Source organism: Vigna angularis, chromosome 11, assembly GCF_016808095.1.
Source record: "Vigna angularis cultivar LongXiaoDou No.4 chromosome 11, ASM1680809v1, whole genome shotgun sequence".
NCBI classification, from domain to species: Eukaryota; Viridiplantae; Streptophyta; class Magnoliopsida; order Fabales; family Fabaceae; genus Vigna; species Vigna angularis.
In genome coordinates this window covers 13548240-13566655 of record NC_068980.1, presented here as the reverse complement: position 1 = coordinate 13566655, position 18416 = coordinate 13548240, and the positions used below count along the sequence as shown (strand labels likewise).

Sequence of the window (18416 nt, the reverse complement as noted above, 5' to 3'; positions counted from 1 at the left end):
CATGATTGTACTTTTAATATTTTATAAAAAAACTCAAATGGAAAGTTTTTCTTTTTCAGTTTCCAATAAAAAAATACTTATTTTTATTCTTTATCCATCTTCAAGTTAATTACTCTCTCTGTCTAAAATAAATTTAGATATTTATTAAAGAAAAATTATTTTCAGAAGTAATATATTTGTTTTTATAGAAGAAAGGTAATATACTTGTTCTAATTCTTAATCTGTAAAGAAAACATTAGATTGCACATTTTATATAGTTATAAATGATTTCGCAAACAACCTTATTTCATGTTTTCTCACTCAGTCTGTGGAAACACTTTGTCTTCCAAAACACTCTATCCAAGAGTAGGATTAATCCTTAGTAAGTGTGTCCAAATATCCAAATAAGCCCTTTGAATTTTGGTTTCATCTGTGACGTATGTCCCACGCACAACACTAAGGGTCTGTCTCTTTGTCTCTCTAATTCTCTTTTATTTTTAACTTTCACACACTTTCTTTCTCTGTGTTTCTTCACCATAACAGTATATAACACCTGCATCCATAGCCCTTCACTCTTCCCTTACTCACTCTTTCTTTCTTCCTTCAAACAAATAGGCAAAGGATCATTCAGTTTAACATTACGGTAGCACTATGGACCCTGACGTCATCGAGATTCCTCCCCCAATTCACCACCCTTCGAATTTTTATCTCAACAACAAGGCAAGCTGCTGCCATCGCGATTCAAAGTTTAATCAATCGTGTTTCAACTGATGGGGGTCTTCAATTTGTTCAAAGTTTTGATTTTTCTGAAAAATATTTATCTGGGTCTTCACTTTTCTGTCATGATCGTGTTGTTTTTGTTTTATTTTGTTTTTAATTATTGTTTTTGTGTAGTTTTCATGAACACGATTTTCCCCTTTTCTGCTATAGAGGAACTGTTTTTGCTGTTGTTGAGGCAACCTTTTCGTGTTTGTTGCTGCATGTGCGGTTTGTTATTTATTGGAAGGGGACGGGTTTAGTAGTGACGTGTGCATTCTGACATTGTAATTTTTTCCTCTGTTATGGATTGTGTATTTCTCTTATCTTCTTCTTTGCTTTTTGGGTCTTCATTTGATGATCACGTTATTGTTACCCCAAGGGATTGGAATTTAGGACCTTTTGTTGTATTCCTTGGAATAGTAAGAGACTATGCTATAAATAGCCTTTTGGTAATATGTTGGTAATGATTTCTGTTTAAATCTTTTTGTAACTGAAGTCAAATTATAACCTTTTTTCTCCCTGATATCTAAGTATAGATGTTCATTTGATTGAGGAACTTCCAAATGACACAGTTTTTTCTTCTCAGGATGTTCTATTATGGCAATATGTGGGTGCATGTAAATTGCAGATGATAATTTTTTGGTATGATTTAGACGGATAATAATAAGGTTCTCTGAGCTTTGTTGACAGTAGGCTGGTATTTAAGGTTGTCCCTATTTCCTTGGGCCTTCAGAGATAATTTTTATGCTAATGCAAATTGGGGCTGTATCTAGTACATTTCCCAGTATACTTTCTCAAACCATGAAAAAGTTAAAGGTGATTTTACTGATTTTTGTTCACACATGGCTAGGTCAGATAGACTACAAAAATTTGTGTTGGTCCATCAATTTACTTGTCTCTCTCTTTCTATGTCTAAATTGTAACTCCTGTCATAATTGATTATATATGCATACTAATAGGGTTTTATGATCATCACTACTGTCCTGCTGTTTATGTCATTGCTAGAGTGCTGAATTTGATTTTTATTTACAGTTTTCCTATAATACATGCATATACATACACAAACACACACATATTATTCTGATTGTTAAATGCCATTGCTTATCTGTCAGCTTTAGATAGGATTAACATGTCAAGTTCTACTATATTTTTGTTATTTATGTGCAAGTCTGTGTAAAGGAAATGTTCCTACCTCCTAGCCCCTGCACATAAGAAATTGTGGGATCAAGCAGTTTATGACTTGGATAATGCTATTCTGTTTTTCTTGGGAAGTTTAGATGCTTTAATTTTTCTATTATTCTGCCTGTAATCTTTTTGTAAATTGTAATGTGATTCTGTCATTCAAGCTATGAATGTGGGTAACTGTTGAGTCACTGTGGCAAACATAACACAGTACGGGATGTACTCTTGTAGTTATATTAAACATGAGCAAAAGTGGTTTTAGGAAAAAGTAAATGGACACTTAGTTAGGAATCCCTTTCTATAATAGTATAGATTCATTTTACCTTTTACTCTACTGTTTGAGGCTTTTTTACTTGAGCATTTTGTTTTAGTATCTTATCCACCATAATATGTTTTTGACTAAAACACCCTCTTTTGCCTTGATTTTTTATAAATGTCCCCTTTATTTTGGAGACACAAACCTTTTACTGATAGGTGAAGTTTCTGGACTAATAAAGAAAAATAAAAGGAGGTTTCTGTGGGTTTACAAAGTTACCATTTCAGTTTAAGAATGTTTGTATTGGTTTTCGGGACATAGAGGAGATTTTGTTTAAGGAGATTATGTGTAATCTCTGTTGTTATGAAGATATCAGTACCTTCAGAAATCAGGGTCCAATATCAAAGGGAAGAATATTGGCGGAAACTCTTTTGTATAATTTAGAGTAATATAAAAGGAAGATTATGTTGCCATGTTCTGTTTGAAAATTGCCCAAGCACAAATTTTTTCTTTGATATATTTTTCTGCTCTCATATTGTTGTTTGTGCTTCATGAAGGTTTGAGTGTATGTTTGCTCACTAACATATAATACTTGACTTTTACTTTCTAGGTTATTTTGCATGATGTGATTGACATTGACAATGATGATGATTCTGAGGATGTAATGATAATTGGTGAAAAAGTTAATAGCAGTAACAAAGGGAAGGCAATTGATGCTGTTCATGGTGATCTCCAAGTTGTGGTTTGTATAAGATTTATTTATTTCTTGCATTGGATGGATGTATCCTTTCCAATATGAAGACGACTCTAACATTTTACTTGAAACCCTTTTCAGAATATGTCTGATTATCCCTTTTCGGTCCCTGATGTGGAAAAATTTGGATCAGTTGGCGGGATTGCGTCTCCTAATAATCTCCCTTCAGTGTCAAATAATGTAATCAATGTTGATGGTCATGGCTCTGATCTTTCATATGATGATGATGACTATGTTGATATTTTGTCGGCAGAAGATTATATGGATGCAGATGAGTATACCTTATTACAGAAACATTTTGATCATGTGGATATACCTCCTGGAATTGAAGCACCTTTTACTTGGTTGCCACCAGGATATGATGTAGGTTTTAAGAAGACTGGAAATAGTATGTTTTATCCTTGGGATCATGTGCAATCAAATGCTGCATTAAGTTCCATGACACCCTCTTCCCAGCCTTCTATGTCATTAGATCCAACTAACTCTAAAATTCAAGCAGCTTCAATGGGTGGTACTAACATTCAAATCAAAATGGATGATGTTGATTACTCCTCTGGAATAGAATTGTCTTCTCAAATTTTTTCTCAATCTGCCCCTTCTAAGAAGAAATCAGCTACTTCAAAACCCAGAGGACGTACTTCAAATGCTTCAGTAGGAGTAGAATCATCTAAGTCTCACTGGTTTTCAGGGTCTTTCCATAGCAAAAAGAAGTCTGCTTCAGCATACCTTAGTTTATTTGACTCTGTGGTGGCTGATAAGCTGCCACATGCAGGTCAGCCATCAAATGGGGGGCAATTTAAAAATGCAATGATGGCAGATGGCAGTAGTGTTTCCTCCCATTCAAATTTCATTGGACATGGATCATCGCATGCTTGGGGAACAGATGCAGGAAAATCTTGGTGGAAAATTTCTCAAAATGATAAATCATTTTCTACTCATAATAAAAAAATTTCTAATAATATTTACTATCCATTTGATCCTCTTGTTACCCAAACTGAGCATGGTTTTGATAACTCGGTTCCCAATTCTGCTGGAGATGGATTTCATGGAAAAGCAGTGGATGGCCCTATTGTTACAATTTCGGATGATGCCAGAGATGAAATTATGAGGAAATTTCGAAGTTTTAAACAATTTGATACTGTTGAGGACACTTCAGATCATTACTTCATCCGTAACAGTTCTTCAACGAAACGGGTAAATTTTTAAGTGCTCTTTGTTTCAGTTTTGTTCTTAATTATTTGGGTTTATGTTGAACATATTTCTTGAACAGCCTCCCAAGAACTGGGCCAAAAAAATCCAGGAAGAGTGGAAGATTTTACAGAAGGATTTGCCAGGTGAGTTTGTTTCAGTACTGCTTCAAAATGGCTGTACTATTTTTCCTTATCCAATTTAGTCTTCAATTATTTTTTAGCATTATTGTTTTTTTTTTATAGAGCTTTTCTGAATAAACTTCATTCAGCATTTTCATGGCTAATTTATGATTTACTCTTGTAGAATAGTTCTTACTAACTTTATTCTTAGAAGTCCAGATACTTGTTCTGAAATTGGTTGTTAAATGTAGAAACAATTGTAAAGTGATGTGCTACCTGCCACTGGTATTATACTGGATCTCTTACTACTTCTTATTCTCTTTCGTTTGTCCCCTTCAGATTCAATATTTGTGAGAGTGTATGAGTCAAACATGGATCTTCTGAGGGCTGTGATTATTGGAGCTGAAGGGACTCCATATCATGATGGCCTATTCTTTTTTGATGTTTTCTTTCCCAGTGGCTATCCCAATGTACCACCGGTATGTGGTTGGGAGTACTGTATCTGATCGGATTGTTCATTCTTATCTTATCAAGTCTGACACAAGGGGCATTTTTCATTGCAGCAAGTGCATTACTACTCTGGAGGTCTGCGGCTAAACCCAAATTTGTATCATTGTGGCAAAGTATGCCTTAGTCTGCTGAACACCTGGAGCGGCAGCAAAAATGAGAAGTGGCTTCCCGGCACGTCAACGATTCTACAGGTTCTGGTCTCCATACAGGGTCTAATTCTGAATACAAAGCCTTACTTTAATGAACCTGGATTTGCACACATGAGTGGTTCAGCAAGTGGTGAAAAGCTGTCCTTTCAGTATAATGAGGACACATTCATTCTATCATTGAGGACAATGATGTATATGATACGAAGGCCTCCAAAGGTTCGATTTTGAGTCATGGTTCAATTTTTTTAAATCTCTAGCAAGGTTGCTTTGCCATGTTCATTTGTAGTAGTGACCATTTTACCTTTCATTTTTTGGGGGAGGGGTGAAGGAAGGGTTGGGGGGCAATTAAAGAAGCAATGCCTAGGCATACTTATGCCTTTGAGTGGAAAATGAGAAAAAGAACCGTACCGTGTTATAGATCATGTAGGAATCAAATGTAAAATTTTAGACTAGACTTAGCATTTTATTACATATAAAAGCAAATGCCAGATGGCTTCATTTAGTGTCTTCTATAGTATTAAAAGGACAAATTATGCATGGGTTTTCATCTGTGTCAGTAATTGAGGTATTTTTTTAACCCTTTGTCCACACAAGGCCATGTACCAAAATGTGCTTTGTGAGAGCTTAGTAGCTTGAATAGATTTCAGTATTTCTAGAGATTAATTTACGTATCTCAACTAGGAGTATCCCATGTTAAAAAAGAAATAAAAGTAAATCATGTTGGATGAGTTTTTCATCAATCCCTTTAGGATAAAAATCCTGAATTTGGGGGATCAAATAGGGCTGATTTTAGGGAATAGACAATTTGTCCATCCCTGAGAGGCACTAGTATCTTCTTACCTTGTTCTATTTAGGCTTTTCAACATGTTTTTGTAGTTTGTTGAGCTTTAACTATCATTGTAAGTCGTCAATAATGATGCATCTTTTGTCCTATCAACATAATCATCTTTGGAAAGTGGAAATCATTTGAATGAAGAATAGTGCAAGACACACACACACACACACAATTTAGATGATTGTTCTCTCAAACACGTTTTTATTTTTCTATGATTTGGGACTCAACTTAAATGCTCAATGTTATTATATTTGGTTTCAGAATTTTGAGGATTTTGTTAAGGGGCATTTCTGCAGCAGAGCCAGTGATATTCTGGTGGCATGTAAGGCATACATGGAAGGTGCTCAAGTTGGGTGTTTGGCCAAAGGAGGTGTTCAGGACGTTGATGAGGGAGACAGAAGCTGCTCACAAAAGTTCAAGCATTCTTTAGCTGGATATATGAACATGCTTGTCAGAGAGTTTGCTCAAACTGGAGCAAAGGACATTGAGAAATTCCTACCTCCACCACCACCAACAGTAGCAGTGAACAAACCATCAGGAGTGGTGTTGCTTGAGGCTGCAACCTGAACTGAACATTCTCTTGGATAAACCAAATTTTGAGGCTTCACTGATACACACACCGAAACTTCTTAGTACTTCTATTTCACCTAATGACACTTTTCTGTTTAATGTTATATACTTTTACTATCGTTATCTGCTCTTGTTTTCATGAACATAGAATTGTATATAATTGCAAATAAAAATATAATGCCTTGCTAGTATGACATACTAATAGCCTGATCATATTATTCTAAACATTGTTTGCTTGTTATGCTTTGTTTTGTTTCATTCACATTGAGCAAAAGGGTTGGGAAATTTGTTACAAGAGCTATATTTCTATAGAACATGGTTGTTTGAACAGCAAATTTGTTCGTTTTTGAATATTTTGTATCACCTTTCTTTTATGGATATATCTATTTCTTTTTCTCTTAAGGGTGTCTGAAAGCACATGGATGTGATGAACCATTTTCCAAATAAAGGTAGTCAATGATATGGAAGTTTTAGTCTCCTCCACCGTTGCATTATTGCAAAGTAGAATCCTTCAAAGTGTAGTAGGCTCCACAAGTTTGTGATTAACACCTTTGGAAGTTGAAACGCCAATCACCGGGTGGGTCAGTTTGACCCACTTCGGGTGGGCCGAGCAAAACAGGCAAAACAGTCAGCACTGACCTCTAGTCAATCTATTTAAGTAAATTGTACTGTTCTTTTACATTACAGATTGAACATGGAGAGTTAAAAACAAACTTATCTAAATTTAATAGATTAAAGATACATTTAAAATTTTGTTATTATTTTTAATTTTTGATCCTGTCCTAGCCTAGTTCGTTGGTGGGCCCTACTGTCCCAAAAATTACCACCATTGTCGTGTTTGCTACTTCACAGCTTATTGGGCTACTTTTAGGTCCATCATCTCTCAACCTCTTTTCGTTTGACTGGTCAATGGTGATACACATTTTATGTATTCAAATACATTTTAATTATATTTCAAATCATTTTAGCCCTATCATATATTTCAATAATTCATATAATTTTATCCGATATTATGTCCCTGTTTGGTTTTAGAGTAAAATCACTTAAAATAACATAAAAACAATTTCTAATTACATTTTACTATTAAAGATTATTCTAACCACATATTTTATATTTATATATGGTAATGAAACCTTTTATTGGGTTGACTTGATTTCGTTCTATACGTTATAAAGTCGTTGATGAGATAAGACTCAAATTTAAATAAACCATTTTATGAAGAAAAAAAGAGAGATTAATTTGTATATCATGGTTTCTTCAAACAAGTAAACATTTAATTTAACTTCATTTAATTAATAGAAAGAAAAGTGCTACTAAATATGTATTATAATTGGACAATTTATGTAATGCAAAAACCAATTTCGTATGAAAATAAGAAAAATAAAGTTAAGCACATAATTATACATAAATGGTTAATTTTTGAAACACCTTAAAATCGAAGTCTGTTTTTAAAATTATTCAGCTTTTAAAATGATAATGCAATTTTAACTTTTAATTTTTGTTATTCATAATAAAAACTAATTATTGTTATTATTTATTTTCCTGGTTCTCGTATTGAAACGTTTCGTTTTTTATAGGTCTTTTGTGTTAACTGTGACGACAAAGTCTTCGTTACGTTTTCTTTGGTTTCGCTATAATTATACAGATCGGTGACGACTTAATCACGCAACGACTTGTTATTTGTGGTTGTCGACGAAGAGAATGGAATTAAATAAAAGAAATTAAAAAAGAGAAAAAAAATCATCTCAATAACATATATCATGTTAATTTAAATATTAACATTCATCAATGAAAATTCTAACAATTTTTAGTTAATTAAATTTTTATAAATATAACGAGCATACTTTAATGTCTATGTAAAATAATTTATGCTGTAAAATAAATAGGCTATTTACCGTCCATGTATTGTTAACCTAATATTTGTATTTAGTTTATAATGTGAGGTTTAGTAAAAGAGATTAGAAAAAAAATTGATTAAAAGACTAATGTTTCAAAATATAAGAAAATAAGTAGTTTAGTTAATAGTGAGATTTGAATTAAAATCGACATTAAAAAAATTTAACATCATCTTCAATAAAAAAAAGAGTTAAAGTAATGAAGTAGTAGATTTTTTTTTATACTCAATTTTTTCATTTTTAATTGATGTATGATTTAAACTTATTTAAATTTATAATACAAAGTATTGTTCAATTTATAACTCAGAATTCCATTACCATTTCATTTTAGTTAACCACATACCTTAATAAAATGTTTATTTAATTAACAACAAATACTAGAAAAGAGTAGACTTTTCAAAGGTATTACTTTTCCTTTATTTTGTTTTTATATATCGGTTGTTTTCTTTGTATGCATCTATCAAATTTCTCGTGATAAACTATTTTGTGATTATTACAACTTAAAGATAACACCTGCAATTTTTTCTTCCATGGGAAGAAACAGTGATGTTAACGTTTGAGGTTTGACTGAAGATTTTATAATCTAATTGTATTTATTTTATTTTATTTTTTAAATTAAGAAGTTAATGTCAATGGTTAAAAATAAATGTAAAAATTATATAAGTAATATTCTTTTGGATTTTTTGGTGTTAAAAATTTTTCAATATTCAAATTAGGAAAGCTAGATGGTTTCATTATGAATGTAATAAGGTAAGTTCTATTTGTTAATTGATTAAAAATGAATGCCAGTATAGATAGAGATAATTCTCATTTGGTTTCATATATTATATTTTTAGAGGGAGTCGAGATAAATATATAGATGATTTTTAATTCTTTTAGAGATAAAGACTCATGTAATGATAAGTTTATAAAAGTCATTTATGTTTTGGAATAAGTTTGGAAAGAAGACATTAAGAAGCTTTGGTTAAAATGTGATTGTTCGATACTATATATAGTTTTTGAATGATTTTTTGGAATTTTAGAGAAAGATAACAGAATTATTACATTTCTATATGCATAGTTTAAAGTTTTTCATATTTTTTTGCTAAAAGAATATTATGCTCATAAATTAGTTAATCAAGCTTTCATTTACAAATGATTTAATATTTTATTCTATGTATTTATTTAAATTCTTTTCATAATAAATATAGTTTCTCAAAGTCTTGAAGTATAAATTCTGTGGCCCCATGTATCTATTTATTTATTTATTTTTTCTTTTTAATAAATTTTCATTAATATTTGATGAGTTTTGAAGTGTCAGGACATGTGAATGTTCATCGATCTTTCTTTACCATGCCATGCATTACTAGTGCAAATGGATACTATAAATGTATTGAATTCTTGCTTTGTTTCTCACTTTCTCTAGCAACCAAAATATAGTTTATCTTATCATGTTCATGGATTCTCTTCTCACCATTCTCTTCTGTGCTTTCACTTTCTTCTCCTTCAACCTTGTCTCCTCCTTTGCCTCACAGCCATCTTACGAAGAGCACTGTGCTTCCACAGTTGCTGACTCCACGCCCACCACCAAACTCACCCACAACCCTTTCCCTCTTGCTGATCATCACAACGGTTTCTACAAAGGAGGTGATACCATCATTGATGTTGGTGCTTCTTGGAACCGTTTCTCCTTTCGACTCTCAAAAAGGAGCACACGTGAAACTCAAACACCAAACCTTTTCAAACTTCAAGGCACTCTATCATTTAGAAGCGCCAACACATTCAGTGATGGTTCATATTATATGGGTCAACGGGGTTACCGCAAAGGTTACGTAAGCTTCAAGCTTGAAGGGTTTTGGCATGAACCTTCAGGGAAGGTCTGCATGGTGGGGATTAGCAGTGGTTACTCCAGAAAAGGTGACTCTCTCAACGTGAATGCTGTTTTTAAGCTCAATGATGTGTTCAATGTAAGTAATATCACTACCTTGGTCACTGGAAGCTTGGAGAACTTGAGTTCTGAAAAGGGTGATGATAGCTACTTTGAACCCATTTCTGTGTTGATGCTTCCAAATGAAAAATACAATTATACTCTGGATTCTGCAGAAGTTGTCAATGAGTTTTCTGATGGGAGTGATGCTGATCAAGGATTAGCATTGAATTTAGATTCATTGAGTTTTTGTAAGTATCCCATCTCTTCGGAGCTTAGAACACTCCAATTAGAGTACTCTCGTGAGTGTCATGCTTCTAAGAATTGCAGTATAAGTGGAAGTTCTGATAAACTTCCATCTCTAATGTCTCTGACGACCACAGGGTGTTCTCTGACTACTAAGAAACATAGATTGAGGGTTCTGGTGGAATTTCAAGATATTAGTTATTATGTGATTAACCAGAGTTTTGATCCCAAAACTATGTTAGTAGGGGAAGGATGGTGGGATAAGAAGAACAACAGCTTGTGTGTAGTTGCTTGCCATATCATGGGCAAGTCATCATCCTTGGTTGGAACTCATGTGGGTGATTGCTCAGTAAGACTAAGATTGAGATTCCCCTCAATTTGGTCAATAAGAAACACCAGTAGCATAGTGGGCCAAATTTGGAGCAATAAGAGCGGAAGTGATTCAGGATATTTCAAGATGGTAACATTTAGGAATGGTGAAGATCGTGGGGTGGGAGTTCCTGGCTTAAAGTATGAGTTTAGCCGTCTAGAAACGGTTAACAAATCATGTCCAAGGCCGACACACAAGCCTAATGAGAAGACGAAGAGATACCCAGAGGCCTATTCTTATAGCATGAGATTTGATATGTCAGTTAAAGAGTCCATGAAAAGAGTAGGTTGGGGTTACTCAGAACCCATAGCTGTTGATGATGAAATCTCTGAGTTTTCCCAATATAGATCATCTGGTTTCATAAGTTTCTCAGATGAAGTTCCTGATGAAACCATTGACATCAACAATGGTAGCTTGTTTAACATGAGCTACGGGATCAGCCTCTCCGGGTTGTACCCTTCAAAGTCAGTTGACAAGAATTCTGTGTTTAATTTGTCCTCTGAGAGAGTGAAGATCATTGCAGAAGGAGTTTATGATGCTGGAGCAGGAACCTTGTGTATGGTAGGTTGCCGTGAATTTAACCCAATCTCAAAAAATGAGACACCAGTGGCTCATTCTGCAGACTGTGACATTCTTCTGAAAATTCAGTTTCCACCATTGGACTCAAGTGATAGAAGCTACATTAAGGGAAGTATTGAAAGCAGGCGGAAAGAATCTGATACTCTTTACTTCAAGCGTTTAGACATATCAGCAGTTCCAAACTACAGGGAAACAGCAAGAAGAAAAATTTGGAGAATGGATATGGAAGTTGTCATGGCTCTGATATCTAAAACTCTTGCATATGTTTTTGTGGGGTTGCAACTCTACAAGGTGAAGAGAGAACCAAATGTGTTCCCCTTCATCTCACTGATTATGATGTCAATTCTTACTTTGGGTCACATGGTACCTCTTGTTCTGAACTTTGAAGCTCTTCTCACTCCAAATCCCAACAACAGAAGGTGGATATTTGGAAACAATCCATGGCTCGAAGTTAATGAAATAAGTGTGAGGCTGGTGACCATGGTGGCTTTCTTGTTGCAATTCAGGCTCCTGTATCTCACCTGGTCAGCAAGAAAGAGTGGTGAAAGCAAGAACAGTCAATGGATTGCTGAGAGGAACACTGGTATTGTCACTTTACTCTTGTATGCAGCAGGGTTACTGGTTGCATTCATGTTGAAGTTGAAGAAGAATGGAGACAAGGATTCTGTGTATATTCCTATGTACAACCAACCTTCATCTTGGGAGAACATCAAATCGTATGGTGGTTTGGTTTTGGATGGTTTTCTCTTGCCACAAATCATTCTTAACCTGTTTTTGAATACGAGGGTTAATGTTCTTTCAAGCTCTTTTTACTTTGGAACTACTTTTGTGAGATTGCTGCCCCATGCCTATGATCTTTACAGGACTCATACTGATGATCATCTTGATAATGGGTCATACTACTATGCAGATCCAAGTGAAGACTTTTACTCAACAGCTTGGGATATTGCCATTCCATTGGGAGGTTTTTTCTTTGCTGTTATCATCTACTTGCAGCAACGTTTTGGTGCTCATTATATTTTGCCTCAGAGATTCAAAAGGGTATATCAGAAGGTGCCCGTTGTTACTGATTCAGAAGCAGAAGTAGAGACAGCCAACAAGTAAAATGTCCCAATGATTCCAACTGCAAATGACCACTCCCAAGAAGCTCTGTTCAATATGTTCATGTATTTTAAACTTTTAACTAGTTATGAGCTTGTATTGTTGCACTGTAATTTCTGTGATCTTTTGTTCTTGTTTGTTTTTGTTAAGTTTGTAACATGACTTGTGCCATTGTCCTTATATTTTGAAATTATATGACTTGAGTGTTTTTGTGGATTATGGAATTAGATACTGATGAATCTATGGATCATATTTTAAAAGTATTGGATACTCCTTTTAGGGAAAGTTCATCTTTTTTATAAGCAGGGGAAAGTTCATCTTAGTGTACTGTTATCTGAATGAATATTGAAGAATAAAAAAAATACTAGTTAAGATGAAAACCATGGGAGAAATAAAAAAACGTGAAACATACAGTGGAGTTAAGATGAAACAAAAAAGTAGTTTGTTTTGATGGATAAAAATAAGAAATAGAAAAAAAAAACTGATGAAAGTTCCATTTTAATCCCAAAAAAAAAGTAGAAAAAAATATGTAAAAAGTTAATTTTTATTGTAATAATGAAACTGAATTTAACGATTAAAATACGCTAAACAATATTTTTTTCTTAATAATTTTTTTATTTTTAAATATTTTATTCAATATAAAAATATTTAGCACTAAAATATATTAAAGCAACATGTGAGCCTTTTTTGGATTAAATTAAAAGTATATTTAGCCAAATTTTTTCATTTGAATTTTTGCAAAAAAGAAGAAGATAAAATGATTGTTTTATAAATTAAAATTAGACTATGCCTAAATTGAAAGGATAAAATAAAAAAAAAAGTGATAAAGGAGAAGCATAAATTAATTTAAATTTATAAAACAATCTTTTTATTCTCTTAGAAGATTTATTCAAACAAATCCAAGACTTGTTTCGAAGTCTTTGTGGGGTTGAAGTTGAACACTTCCTTGTATATATCCACAAATAAATATTACATTGTAAAAGAAAACCAACAACATCATCACTTCATTGTCACCTATGGAAATTGCCGGCAACACGTTTGTCACAAAACATGTAACAAAACTTTCCCATCCTATCCACTCACATAAGTTCAAACCTAATCTTAAAAAAATCAATATTTAAAATATAAAGATTATCGTTATTTATGTATTCTATTTTAATACTATTACCAGTTAACACAAAATTAGGATTTTTCTAATATTCTCTGTCACATAATAGTATGAAGTTAAAGTTGGTAAGTGGATTATATGATGAATGAGTCCTCTACTGAAATATAGAGGTTTTACAAAAAAAAAACACAATTAAAGTATGGAATTAAACTTAACTTAAGCTCAAAATTAAGTTAAACTATAAGAATTAGACTTATAACAAGAATTCGTATTAATTAGTTTTTCTTTAGAAAGTAACGGGTTAAAAAAATAAACTCTTTTTTTTTCTCAAAACATAACCAAAGAGATAGAAAAAGTATGCTTAAAAGGATGAATCAATTAATATTGGTTTAAGTCTTAGAAAAGTCAACGCTTGAGCACAAAAAAAGGCACTTATGGTGAGTGTGACAACATATAATGGGATGGTGCGGCATCAAAAAATTAATAATTGTAAAAAAAAAAGCCAGCAACTCATTTTTTTTATTAAAAATTATAAAATATGTGAATGGTTTTTTGAAAAAAACATATAAGATTCACAAAAATAATAATATATTTTTTAATAAATTTTAGTTAATAATATGCTTAAAAGAATTTACACGAGTATTATCTATTTCAAGAGATTCCTACATCATTAATCTTTTGACAAGAGTTTATAGTTCCACCCAAACTCTCTTTTAGAAAGAGTAAAAATCAAGTGGGAATATACTCTCTTAAATGAAAATAAATAATCTTCATTGATCATGAATGCTACAATAAGTCTTTCAAAGAAGACTGCCAAAGTGGGTCCATTTAAGCCATTATGACCACTTAGTACGTTATTTTCAAAGTCCAAACTGAGAAACTTCCTAGAACTTTTGTCAAAGAAAAAGAAGATAACTTGTATGACTTTGTATTTTGCCTTTGTCTTAGGTGTTAGTCTTTTTATTACAACAGTAATTCTTGCTACTGAACAATTTTTTTTACAGTTTATTAATGGTGAAGGCTGGTTTTACATGCTAGAAAGTGTTCTTTGATATTAGAACCAAAAGAACAACCGAACTAAAGGAACAGTCTATGTTGTTATATGTAACAGAAAACTAAATTTCTGTTTTGTTCCTCTACCTTTGATCATGGTCATGGATTATCTTCTCTCCACCCTCCTCTTTCTTCTTGCCATGTCTTCCTTCAACCATGTCTCCTCCTTTGATTCACTGCCACCTTACAAAGACCACTGCGGTTCCATAGTTCCAGAGTCAACTGCCGCTGAACTCACCCGCAACTCTTTCCCTTTTGATGATCATCACACGGGTTACTTCACAGGAGGTGATGGCATCATCGATGGTGGAACTTCCTCGTACCAATACTTGACCCTCCAACCATTTAGCATACGTGCCACTGAGTTCTCTGACTTGTTCAAAGTTGAAGCCTCTGTATCACTCGCCACCAGCATAACTTACTACTACGCTGTAGGGAACTTCAGTTATGGTGACAGATTAAGGCATGGGGGTCAACATCGCTACCGTAGAAGGCATGTAAGCTTCAAGCTTGAAGGGTTCTGGTCTGAGTCTTCAGGGAAGGTTTGCATGGTAGGGACTGGGAGTGGTTATTCCAAGGAAGGTAAGCATCTTAATCTGGATGTTGTGTTTAAGCTTGATAATGTGTTCAATGTAAGCACTATCACTACCTTGGTTAGTGGAAGTTTGGTGAGCTTGAGTTTTCAAAATGATGAGAGCTACTTTGAACCTATTTCTGTGCTGATGTTTCCAAAAGGGAATTACAATTATACCTTGGATTCTACAGAAGTTGCCAATGAATTCTCTTCAGGGACTGATGCTGCAAAGGGGGGGTTTTCATTGAATTCATTGAGCTTTTGCTCACGTCCCCTTTCAAGGGAAATTAAAGGGCTTCAATTAGAGTTCTCTCCTGAATGCACTTCTTCAAAGAACTGCACTCCTTTAAGTGAGAGTTCTGGTCAACTTCCATATCTAATGTCTTTGAAAGGCATTGAGTGTTCTCTTGATAACAACAAACATAGGCTGCGGGTTATGGTGAGGCTTTTGAATTCTAGTGATTATTGGGTTGGCCAAAGTTTCAATCCCAAAAATACGTTGGTAGGGGAGGGATGGTGGGATGAGAAGAAAGGCAAGCTGTGTGTAGTGGCTTGTAAAATCATGGCCAAGGCATCATCCTTGGCTGGTTCTCATGTGGGTGATTGCTCAATAAGACTAACACTGAGATTCACCTCAACTTTGTCAATCAAGAGCACTAGTACAATAGTTGGCCAAATTTGGACCAACAAGAGTACTCACGATACAAGCTATTTCAAGAAGATAGCATTTAAAAACGGAGAGGATGGTAGGCTGGGAAGTTTTCAAGCTCCAAAGTATGAATATAGCCAACTGGAAAAAGTAAAGAAGTCATGCCCAACACAGAAGCCTATGAAGAACAAGGGGAAAAGATATCCAGATGTCTATTCTTATGACTTGAGATTTGACATGGCAGTTAGTGAGTCCAACAAAAGAGTAGCCTGGGGTAATTCATATCCCTTTGCTATTGGTGATGAGGTCTCTTCCTCGGGTAACAGTTTCTCAAACACCTCGGTAGATGTTCCTGAGGTAAAACTCAACAGTACTGGTGGTTTGTTTAATATTAGCTACAAAATCTCACTGTGGTTTAATTCAACCAATGTCTTCAAGTCCCTGCTTAATCAGTCCTCTTTGCCAGTGATGATTTCTGCTGAAGGAGTTTATGATGCTGGAGCGGGAACCTTGTGTATGGTTGGTTGTCGTGGTCTTATCTCAAACTCTCTCATACCAACAGCTCATTCTGTGGATTGTGAGATTGTGGTGAAGTTTCAGCTACCACCATTGGATGCAAAAAATGGAATCTTCATTAAGGGAAGCATTGAAAGCACGCGCAAAAATTCAGACCTTCTTTACTTCAAAACTTTGGAGTTATCTTCAGCTGCATTCTACATTGAAACAGCTGAAAAGGTAGTTTGGAGAATGGATATGGAGACCATCATGGTTCTGATATCTACCACTCTAGCGTGTGTTTTTGTGGGATTGCAGATATACCATGTGAAGAAGCACCCCAATGTGCTTCCTTTGCTCTCACTTGTTATGATGACAATGCTTACTTTAGGCCACATGGTACCCCTTGTTGTAAACTTTGAAGCACTTCTTGCTCAAAATCCTAACAAGAAGAACTTTGTGTTTGGAACTGTTGGGTGGCTTGAAGTGAATGAAATAGCTGTGAGGCTAATCACCATGGTAGCTTTCTTGTTGCAATTCAGACTCCTTCAACTAACTTGGTCATCAAGAAAGAGTGATGAAAGCAATAAAGGCCTCTGGCTTGCTGAGAGGAAGGCTTCTTGTGTCACTCTACCCTTGTATGCTGCTGGCTTATTGATTGCATTGCTGTTGAAGTCTAAGAGAGATGGAGACATTCTTGTGATTACTCCAGTGAACCATTCATCTTGGGAGAACTTAAAATCTTATGGTGGTTTGGTGTTGGATGGCTTTCTCTTGCCACAGATCATTCTTAATCTGTTCTCTAACATGAGGGAGAATGTTCTTTCATGTTCTTTTTACTTTGGAACTACTTTTGTGAGGCTGTTGCCACATGCCTATGATCTTTACAGGACTCATAATTATGCTCAACTAGATAATGGATCATACATCTATGCAGATCCAAGTGCAGATTTTTACTCCACTTCTTGGGACATTGTCATTCCATTGGGAGGTATTGCTTTTGCTATCATTATCTTCTTGCAGCAACGTTTTGGTGCTCACTGTGTTCTGCCTCAAAAACTCAAAGGGTCTAAGGTTTATGAAAAGGTGCCTGTGTTGGCTGAATCAGAAGCTGAAGTAGAGACCACCAACTTGTAAAATATTCACCTTTTGACACCCAAATGCAAATGGTCTAATCATGACGAATCAAGATTTAGGCCATTCATAATTCCATGTATTTTATCTATCAGAATATATATATATATATATATATATATAGTATATGCAAAATAAATTTTGTTACAGTAAAGGACTTGTCAAGTGTCTGATTAAACGAAGTCTTGTCTGCTGGGAAACTTTTAATACGAAATACAGTTTTTTAGTAGGTGACACAGACTTGGATCATATCGATACTCTAGATAATGTTTTTCAAATTGTGGAAAATTTGATTCCCAATACTCTATCAAAGTAGGCATTTTTTACGAAAGCAGTGTAATTTTTTTATTAACAAAAATACTTTGATAGATATAAATATTTTATAATTATTTGATGTTATTTTTTTTAAATTCTTTTAAAAAAATATATAATAAAAATTTATATTTTATAATTATTTTATTTTTATATTATGTATTAAGTTAAAGTAAAAGTATATCACGATATCGTTATTCTTTTATCAAATTTATTATATAAGTTGACTTTGAAAATATTACCTATATTAATAAAGTTGTATTTTTCAAAGACGACTTTAAATTATTAGAATTGGTGAAATCATATTTTAAACTCACGACTTTTAATTTTATGCAAAAGTGATCGTTAACGATTTTATCTTTCTACTGACATGTTTATAATTTTACATATACATTATTTTCTTTTACAACTTTCTCTTTTTATTTTCTTTTTCTTTTTCTTTTAAATTTTCAGCTTTTTTTTTATGTTTTTTTAAGTTACTATATAAACTTATCTTAAATTTAAACTATTTCTTAATATTATCTTAATTTAAACTATTCTTAATAAATATTTTAAACTTGGTATATTACTTTTTCTTAATAAATAAATTTTATAAATATAATTTTGATAATAAAGTTATCTAAAAATCTCAAAATAAAAAATATTTTTGTATAAAATAAAATCAAAAATTGTAAGTTTTAAAGAATAAAA

General features: G+C 33.5%; 3 protein-coding genes across 5 annotated transcripts; all 3 read left to right on the top strand.

The window, feature by feature from the left end:
* The first annotated feature begins 298 nt into the window (after positions 1 to 298).
* Positions 299 to 6498, top strand: LOC108334208 (probable ubiquitin-conjugating enzyme E2 25). Of its 3 annotated transcripts, XM_017569919.2 has the most exons (8): positions 299 to 441; positions 595 to 699; positions 2787 to 2918; positions 3012 to 4124; positions 4201 to 4264; positions 4580 to 4719; positions 4804 to 5115; positions 5996 to 6498. In XM_017569919.2, exons 2-8 carry the CDS (start codon positions 631 to 633, stop codon positions 6299 to 6301), a joined length of 2136 nt encoding a protein of 711 aa, XP_017425408.1. In that variant the 5' UTR covers positions 299 to 441; positions 595 to 630; the 3' UTR covers positions 6302 to 6498. The 3 variants fall into 3 exon arrangements, with proteins under 3 accessions (XP_017425408.1, XP_017425407.1, XP_052726634.1); XM_017569918.2 differs by lacking the exon at positions 299 to 441 and having other exon boundaries at positions 459 to 699; XM_052870674.1 differs by lacking the exons at positions 299 to 441; positions 595 to 699 and adding an exon at positions 746 to 1554.
* A 3137-nt stretch (positions 6499 to 9635) lies between these two features.
* On the top strand, positions 9636 to 12404 carry LOC108332779 (uncharacterized). The gene has a single exon (XM_017568085.2). It carries the CDS (start codon positions 9636 to 9638, stop codon positions 12402 to 12404), a length of 2769 nt encoding a protein of 922 aa, XP_017423574.2.
* Positions 12405 to 14657: 2253 nt separating this feature from the next.
* On the top strand, positions 14658 to 17417 carry LOC108332780 (uncharacterized). Its single transcript, XM_052870198.1, has one exon. The coding sequence runs from the start codon at positions 14658 to 14660 to the stop codon at positions 17415 to 17417; it is 2760 nt and encodes a 919-aa protein (XP_052726158.1).
* Positions 17418 to 18416: the final 999 nt, after the last annotated feature.